Consider the following 9464-nt stretch of genomic DNA (forward strand, 5'->3'; position numbering starts at 1 on the left):
CATATTTTTGTAAAAAAAAAACATCCATCTTCTCCCACTTATTCTGTAATGGTTGCAGTGGAGCCATTGCCCATCTCCAACAGTCTATATGCAAGAGACGGGTTACACCCCGGACACAGAGACAGACAAAGACTTACAACAGATTGTCAGAGCTTAGAACAGAGAACCCAGTATCCAGACAGACAGTATGGTGTTTCAAAAAGGACGTATCTGTAGTGAGCAGCTAGGGCTTCTAAGGCAGGAAGAAAACACAGGTTGGTGACCACTTCAATCTGGCAGAGGATCATTATGAACTTCTAAGTCACTAATCTTTTTTTAAAGTTCAGTCCGTCCTCAGAGGAAGATGTAGATTCCAGTCGGTCGACTGCAAACAAGACGCACAGAGAGTCCCACATCCTGAAACCCCAAAGACTGAACAACAGGCAGCAGATCAGATCAGAGCAGACAAAGGAAGGCGGGACAATCCTAAGGGCGAAGCCAAAGCCGATATCGAGGAGGTTCACATGAGTCCAGGCCAGAAGATTTATAGATCCAAAGAGGTACCGAAGGGAAATCCAGGTCAGTGTCAAGAAGCCCTTCCGGGTTCGGTAATCAGGCAGAAACCAGCAGGAGTCTGAAGACAGGTCAGGCAAACTGATCAGAACAGGAACAGGAAGGCTCAGAAGTCCAGAGGCAGAACAGGTCAGGATCAGACAATAAGAAAACACTACTGATCACCAGAAGACTCTCACCAAGAGCTTGAATAGTCTGGCACTGATGACTGGAAGACGGCTGGTTGAATAGAGACTGGAGCAGGTGAAACAGATGAGTGGTAATGAGAAACTGAAGCTAGGCAGGTGAATGGAATGAGCAATTAAGCCAGTCCTTAGCACCAGGATCATGACAGAGATGCCAATCATTCTAACATGTTTTTTGGACTGTGAAAGGAAGCCAGAGTACCCAAAGAGAACCCACACGTGCACGGGGAGAACATGCAAAGTCAATACAGAAAGACCAGGGGCTCGGAATCAAACCCAGTACCTTCTTCCTACAGGGCAACAGTACTTCAAACTGTTTAACCGTGCAGCCCAGGAAAACAATAATAATAATAATAAAAAATAATCAAATTGATTAAAAAACAAATATTGTATTGGTAACATGTTGTGACTGTACCTGGAGTCAGTTAAAACACGTGACTCTTTGGGTTCAAATGCAAACTATGAAAATCTGATTTTTTTTATAATCTGGTATAAATGATTTTGACCTTTAACAGATACATTTAATCTTACTGCTTAGACAAACACAAAAAGAGTTGCAGCCAGCCTTCTGTACAGCCAGTGGTAGAGCCTCAGGGGGTTCTGCTCAGAAGTCGGCCTAGAAAGTGATGCACATCACCCCAAAGCTTACGCATCACGTAGACAAGGCTATTTTGGTTTCCTCTGTCCTGTTGGAGCAAAATTGGAAAAGTCCTGAAACCACGTCAGTGTGAGCTTACACAACCTTTAGCTGCCTGGTCTCTAAAACACTGTTCAGGAGTAAAAGAAAGAAAACCCTTGCTCTATGAAATGCTGCCACTGCCTGATGGATAATAGCTGCAGATGTGCCGACTGGAAGTATAGACTAGGCCGTCTCAGTCTAAATTCAGAGGAGGGTGGTTAAAAATAAACCCCCTCCAAGCCCCTCATGACCAGAGGAGTTCAGTGATGCATACACCTCAGGAGCAGAATGTGACAGACGAGGAAAAAAATAAACACTTTCCTTTTCTTTGAGTTGTTCTGCTCCTAAAAGTGTAGAGGTTTTATCTTGTAGACAGGATGAGGTGATGAACTCAGACCATATTTTCCAACCAGACCTCTCAGAGGATCAGTTTGTGTTGTGATTTAGCCTCAGACAGCCTCTCTCAGCTGGAGCGCCAGTCACCCCAGCATGGGGTCAGGTCAGGTCCATGGCCGGGTGCCAAGCGCTCGTATCTGTTCCAAAGCCTGACTGACCCTATAGTGGCAGTGAATATCAACGACTGCTGTGATCCTTCAGAGCTTGGCTAGTATTGGTTTTCCATAAGTGGCCTTGAATCATGCCCACCTTGACCTGAGATCACCTACAACTGCTTGGAGTACTGTCACTTTAATTAAAATCATCCAGCTTCCCATTATAAACCCACTGTGGGTTCTTCCCTCAGGTAGATGTTTGTCTGCTTGACTGGCAGAAGAAGCAGTTTCAAAGTTCAATATGAATATTTTTATCATCAAGATGGATGGAAGACAAAATAATCTTAATCATATGAATCTTAAAAAAAGCAAACTGTTTTGTAAAGGTTAGGTTTTTTTTTTCTTCTATAACCATCAATCCAAACTCTACTGTTAGGCTGTTCAAATATTATATTACGATCTATGGAAGCATGTTGCAATCACATAGAAAAAAAAGAAGCTGGTCTATTTTTTCTAATTAAAGAGATCATTTTTACAGAAAAAATAAATTATAAAAATGACACTGCTGTACATTTTATAGAGGGTCTTCTGTTACTGCTGGCATTGCATATTTCTAAACAAGAGACGCATTTCCTTCAGAGAAATTTCAACCTGTCCCATTTGTTGAGTTTAACTTTTTTATTACTCCCTTTTGAGATACTGGAATTTTTGTACATCACTTAGTTATGAAGATTCAATCACTATTACCGGTAGTTTGTTGATTTTGCAAAGATCTGCATGTTGGGCGCTGCTCATGATATGGTTGTTTCCCTACTTCCTCTTCTTTTTGCAGTTTATCTCAATTCAGAAAAACAGGGTATTTTTATTTACGTTTTATAAAAATCCTCCAAAAAAACTAACATATTTCAATTTTTTCAGGTGAAGATTCTAATGATTTAATTGCATGGTCTAATGCTGCTTCTATTGTGGCCAAGAAGAAAAAAAATACTCGCTTTTAAAATGCCAACCTGGACAGCTGGAGAGTAAAATCTGTTGTTGAGGGAAGGAAAAACTTGCTTGGCCAGAAATCTGAAAACTGATTTAATGGATTTCTTGAATTAAGAAGTTGTTTAGGTCTTCTAATACTTAATTTTAGCCAAACTATTATAGGGTAAAATATCTGAAAAAAAAAAAGATGAAAATATGAAAAAAAATAAACAAATTGGGATAAAAAAGCAAGAACATGTGACCATAATGGAGTTTTTTTTGTTTTTTACTTTCTTGAAGATTTTTTTTCCTACATCGAACAGCGCTAGTGACTCTAAAGATCAAGGAACTGAGATTAAATCTTCAAGTTTATTTCTGTTCAAACAACTGAAGAGAAGTAAACTTCCTTAGAAAGATTTCCAATGTTCCGTTAACAGGAGGCCAACAAAGGCAGTGTTTTGGATATATTTTCTAGTCCCTGTTTCACTTTAAGAATTAAAAAAAAAAAAGTTAACAACAAACCACAAGACTTTGTTTATAAAGTTTGAAGATGTTTCACTTCCCATCCCAAAAGCTTTCTCAATTCGAAATGTCTGGAGTAGTATGAGGCTCCAGGCTTTATGGAGTAGCCCAGCAAAGCCTTGTTATGGTTTAGAAAACATGCAAATTGAACCTAAAAATAGGACTTCCCCTTTGTAATGAGGAGTTGTAGGCAGAGGACAGAGGTATGGGCCAGTTTCAGGTTAATTTGCAGGCCACCAACTACCTTAACAACTCCCCATTACAAAGGGTTGGATCTATTTTTGGTTCAATTTGCATGTTTTCTAAGCCATAACAAGGCTTTTGTTGGGCTATTCTATAATGCCTGGAGTTCCATGCTACTCCAGACATTTTAAATTGAGAAATCTTTCCGGATGGGAAAAGCGAAACGTCTTCAAACTTGGAAAAACAAAGACCAGTGGTTTCTTTTGAATTTTTATTTTATTTTTTTTTAATTATTATGTCCTAGATCACTGAGAATCTTCACCGTTCTTCACTTTAAGAAAACAATTTTTATGGATGATTACAAACCTGTCAATATTCATCTCATTTTACCTGATATCCTACGCCTCCTACTCCATAAACCTTCAGCGTACATCTAATCATGTATAAAGGTCACATGTGTAGATCCAGCTGTTTATAGGGCATTGAATAATTGTTAGAGAACATAAGGGGATAAAAAAGTATCATACATTATCATACAATACAAGCCATTTAAAATGGCCCTTCCCAGTCAAACGGCAGCCAAATGGCAGCCCACTTCCCTGCGACTCCAAGCAAAGTCCCCTCCGGCCACTGGCCTTCTTCTTGGAATGCATTTTTTTAACTCTGACTCCACCTTTTCACAGAACTACAGGGTCTAACCAGGAGATGATGCTTATCTTTAGATCTTAATATTAAATCATGACAGAAAGAATATTTTAGTACAAAGATTGATATTTAAAAAACGAATTGTAGGGAAGCAGCCAAGGACCCATCAACGAAAGTGGGGAAATGTTGAATGAATACTACTGTAGGAACACAGCAAGCATGTTCAGGGGGGGGACTGTATTTCAGAATTAGTGCAATTATCTGGCAGTGCAGTAAGACTTCTTGTTTTGATATATATCATAATTTCAAGAAGTCTTACCAAGTGCAATGGGCGTTTTGCAAATATTTTGAGAAAAATCGTCTGAAAAAGAGCTTATTAATCAAACAGCATCTGCTCTTGCTTAGTATATGAATTTCAAAACAAAATCAAAAAGACTTCACGGTTGGATCTAAGACTTGATTAGATGGACAGTTTTTGCTGTGCACATTCTTGAGTGATTGTTGGAATTGAATATGTTCTAAGGGTTTAGCTGGTTCTACTAAATGTTTTTTTTAGGATGTAGTTCAAAGATTCCTTAAAAAAGCTATTTGATGCACCTAAAATAAGAAGTTTCTATTATTGAGTCCCAACAATGAAAGGAAAAAAACTGCTTAAAAAGGCTTGGAGGAGGCAACAAAAGTTTAGAGGGCAAAAGGGTGCAGACAGAGCCCTACGCTGAATACTGAAGCCCTGGCAGCCTCACAGAAGTGACTGAGGCCTCGTCTGGCTGCTCGGGATGAACCCAACGTGATGACAGGCAGATCTTCTTATGCTGCTGATGAAAGCTGGTCTCCTCCTCTCCCCATCAGAGATGGATCAGAGGTTCATGCCTAAGCAAAGTCCTTAGCACATGCAGGGTCTCGCTCGGGATGGAGCCACGCGTGACATCACATGCATCACGCAGAAATAAAGGGGGTATAAGTAATTTAGCACATTGTGACACTTTCACGGTCTAATTAGCCCCATCGTTGCAGTAAACACGCCCCAATGGCCCTGCAGTTCTGGGTGCTCATTAAGTATGGATGGAGCTGAGGATGGCCAGCCTCTCTCATCCGTCATGATCTGACTCGTCATGGTGGTGGTGTGGGAGGGGGGCTCAGCAGAACTGTCCAGAACCAAACAGAATCTGAATGAAAAACAAGCCCCTTTGTGTGCAGAGTTATAGCAGAATGCAAAGCTGCTTTAGGCCTGCAAAGACTGAGGGGAGGCAGGTGCTCTGCTCCTCTCTGCTTCTGCCTTTGACGCGGTGATGGGGATTTTCCTCTCTCTCTGTTGCAGCAGCAAACGTGGCCAGCGAGCTGTGATCAAACCACGCTTTCATCCCTCCTCTCTTCCTTTTCTTCCCTCATCAGCTGGAAGGCTTCAGCAGCAGGATGCCCCAGATTAACAACCACCTCTCCACCTCCCATCCTGTGCAGAGGCTGCTCACTGTGAGGCTCTACTACCACCTTCTGGCCAAGACTGAGGAACAACCAGAACTCAGAGCTTCAAACCAGTGGAAGCATGTCCACATAAATTAAAGCATACAGAAGTGGAGCTTGATTAATCTCGGCTAATTGCCACAGACTTATGAATTTCCAGCAAGTGACACGTGAGCCCTGATCAATGGCAGAATGTGGTGCTAATTTAGTGAGTGGCCTTCTGGCAGAAAATAGTGAATGAGGTTGAACAGCACAGCAGAGCAAAGGAGCCATTATCTAACAGGACAGGCTCAGCATTTTTCTTCCAAATAACCTCCCCTTCTATCACAGTGCAGTGTAGCCAGGGTTCAACCCACCCCAGGGGTGACCTGAGACTGTCTCTTTCTGAGCTACAGTATTACATAAGACTGTATCTCAGCTTTTAATGAAGTTAGACATTTATAGCCCCTTTACCTTTAAACTTTAACAGATTAGAACGAACTAAACGGTGTTTACTGGGATTTAAGGTAATATAGCTACATATAAAGGAGAATGATTGGGTAAAGGAAAAAAATTTCTTTACAAACTGAAATCTGAGGAATGTGGAGTTTGTCTGAATGCAGCTCACTATGAAAAAGAAGCTGCGAAACAAAATGAATGGCAAATGTATGAGTTGTGCGCTTAAGAAATCTACAAGTTGCATCTTGGAATAGTAGAAACCAATGATTGTTTTCGATAATTGTAAAGACATTTGGAGTGCATGACCTTTGACCAGTGCAATATAAATCAGTTATTACATCTGGACTCAGTTATAAGAACAAAGTTCTTTTTTTCCCATTTCACCTTTATTTATACAGGTTGTCTCACTGAGATCCAAGTTTTCATTTAAGAGACCTGTTTTGATGAAAACAAAAATAAAAGATGCACCTTTAAAGTGATTTTAAACTGATAAAAACACAGGCCACCGATAAACACACCTGCCTCATGCTGTCGACAACAAAGCATGTCATAGAGAGTCCCTGACGCTGCCTCGGTTTAATCAGGTTTAATGGACACATCAACTCACTGATTGGTTTAAGCTTAGAAGGCTTTAGAAAGTTCGACCAAGCATGGGTAAGATTTCAGGTTTTTATTTTTTGATTGTTTCATGTACAATAAACATAATGCATCAAGTAAAAAAAGCAAAAAAAGATTTAAGATGACAAGTTATTTCTCAAAAAAAGCCCCGCAAGGCTTCCCTTATTGGTACCTCTGAACACAATACTGCTGACTGCTAATACTTGATTTGGACAAAGTTAAAAGTCAGATAAAGCTCTAGAAAGAACACAAACTTGCTGAAATGTAACACATACACAAACAGAATTGTTCTATATTTGTTCAAACATAAAAATAAAAAGATTCTCACTTAAAACAAAGGGCACAACGACAAACATGAGTAGAAGGATGGCACAGCGCATTACACATCAGAGGGTGGCCAAAATACCTCTTTTTAACTCCATGTCTTAGATCCTGAAGGAGGAGGTACCTTTAGCTGTTTGGCAACATTAGAAATCACAGAAAACAATGTTTTTATATACAGATTAGCCCCCCCACCTCAGCTTCTGCTTGGAGTGGGGGGGGCCTCTGTGTAGTGCTTAGAAATCAAAGTTACAAAAAAACATCAAGAGATCATGTAGCACAAGTTGATTTGCACATTATGATGTGATATGTTGCTAAGGGAGGCGTTCCCAAAATGGGACTGGAACAGAAAATTCAAGTTCAGAGGGTTTCAAGTCCAAACGCTCGCTGACCCGCTTCAGTTCTCCTGCTGCCAGTGAATGCAGCGTTGGGTAAGGCTTCGCTGCGTTGATAGGTCAACCCTTTCTACCCGCCTCCTCCCTCTGCGGCCTTCAGCGGAGGCGGCGTCCTGCCTCGGAAAAGGAAAGGCACTCGACTGAGCTGTTCGCCTCACGGTTAGCTCGTCTCCCCCTGCTTTTTTCTCATTAGCAGCACTTTGCGTCGCTCTCCGCTCCAGAGAAGACGACGCTTTGTGGCGGTGGAGCTTTATTTCTCACATTACAGGAACGATACTCTCATGCAGAAAGCATCAGTAGATATCTGTTAGCATTTAGACTGAAGAGTTGCAACACAGAACAAGACAGTGGAGATGAGTATGAAAGGGGTGGTGGTGGGGGGGTGATAGTGTTTTTCTAGTCTCCTCTACGAGTGTTTGATGGTGTATTTGCCTTTCTGCAGCTGGGAGATGTACAGCTTGGACTTGGTGCCATCCGCTCGCTTGAACCACACCTCATCGTTGTTTATCGTGGTGATGATGGCACTGCGGGATGAAAACATGCGTTACAACATGACAGAGCCACAGATATGAGGAGACCATGTTTGGGAGAAAAGATTTAGAGTTCCCAGAGTAGGAATGATTCTTATAATAAGGCTGGTCTTACATGCTGGCATAAATTCATACTTTTAATTTCTGCAGTGCAGTCTAGGTCTTCCAGCAGCCACATAGGACCATATATGGACGGAAAGATAAGAGTGATCTCTGCAATCTAAATGGACACGGTGTGTTTATCTAAGGAGGAATGTCGATGAGGAAATGAAGAGCTTTCAGAACGACCACCAGAGATGTGTTTTGTTTCTGTTTATCCAAGACCTCTGAAATTCTCTCTCTCATATTAATTTCCTTTGGCTGCAGTGCACGGATGTCCTGCATTAATCTCAAATGTGCCGAATGCTTATTTCATCATAGGTTAGGCAGAGAGTAACATCTTGCTCATCTATGGTTTTAGATTTGTCAGCCGTTATAAAATGTTCTACAGAGACATATTAAGCTTCAGTTACTGGCTCTATGAAACCAAAAGCCCACGTTGTTTCAGTTTGATGTTACAGTTTGTGCTGCTAACTGTGGCTGTTGTTCGTCCAGCCCAGCTCCTCTAAAACACGTGGATCTTCTGCTGCTTCCTCTTAAACCCCGGCGTACGCTGTGCCATTTTCGGGGCGATTTTTTTAGTCATGCGAGAATCTTTGGATCGGGCCGACTTTCAGCCTGATCGTGCGTCAGGTAGTGTACAGGGGGTAACGAGCGGCGATCAGCCTCTCATGACCGCTTCACAATCAGCAATCGTGAGAATACCAAACATGTTTGATTTTCTCCCGACCGTCTTGGGCAAATCGCTCAGGGCGCAAAGAAGGATTCTTCTTTTTATTCTTCCTCTCAGATGTAAACACAGCAGCATTGCAGGGATGCAATGAGTGAAATGCAGTTCTGTCTGTAAAATTGACAGACCGTAGTAGCCATGTTTGCTCAGCCACTTCTTTTTTAAATTCGCCTTTTCTTTTTAGGACTTCAGCACAAAATTGCACAAATTGCCAAGACTGCGCAGCTCATTATAGTGAGCTTAATATCCCCCTTCTATTTGTTTAGCTTCAGTATAGAGAGCTATAGAGCAGTTCCATCTCACTGTGGAGCTGAGTCCAAAATGGTTTTTAGTCGTACAGGTGGAGCAGGTAGATTGCATGAGAGCGTTGGGCCCAACATAAATGGTGAGCTATGAACTCACACTGTACGACTAAACCCTGCGGTTAGTCGTACAGTGTGAGCAGCAACTGCGTGCAACGTTAAAAAAAAAAAAAAGGGCTTAAGTTTTAACTACAGACCTCCACCTAATGTTTGGGAGGATATAAGGACGCATCAATATGACTTACTTACACATTAATATGACTAGTAGTGGGCAGTTATCGCCGTTAATGCCAGACTATTATTGCGCAATAAAAAAATATCACCTTTAAAGGAGAATTCCGGTTTTT

At 41.4% G+C, this 9464-nt stretch overlaps 1 protein-coding gene across 2 annotated transcripts in view; it reads right to left on the reverse strand.

Moving 5' to 3' along the window:
• Positions 1-6774: 6774 nt before the first annotated feature.
• Positions 6775-9464, reverse strand: part of LOC107095487 (breast cancer metastasis-suppressor 1-like protein-A) — a 9390-nt gene continuing 6700 nt past the window's right edge. The window contains exon 10 of one of the 2 annotated variants that reach the window (XM_015391605.1): positions 6775-7980. In XM_015391605.1, the coding sequence (XP_015247091.1) occupies positions 7863-7980 (118 nt within the window). In that variant the 3' untranslated portion in view covers positions 6775-7862. The remainder of the gene's footprint in view (positions 7981-9464) is intronic. The other variant, XM_015391606.1, reaches the window with a different exon arrangement.

This window comes from Cyprinodon variegatus, unplaced genomic scaffold, assembly GCF_000732505.1.
Source record: "Cyprinodon variegatus isolate N-32 unplaced genomic scaffold, C_variegatus-1.0 Scaffold551, whole genome shotgun sequence".
NCBI lineage: Eukaryota > Metazoa > Chordata > Actinopteri > Cyprinodontiformes > Cyprinodontidae > Cyprinodon > Cyprinodon variegatus.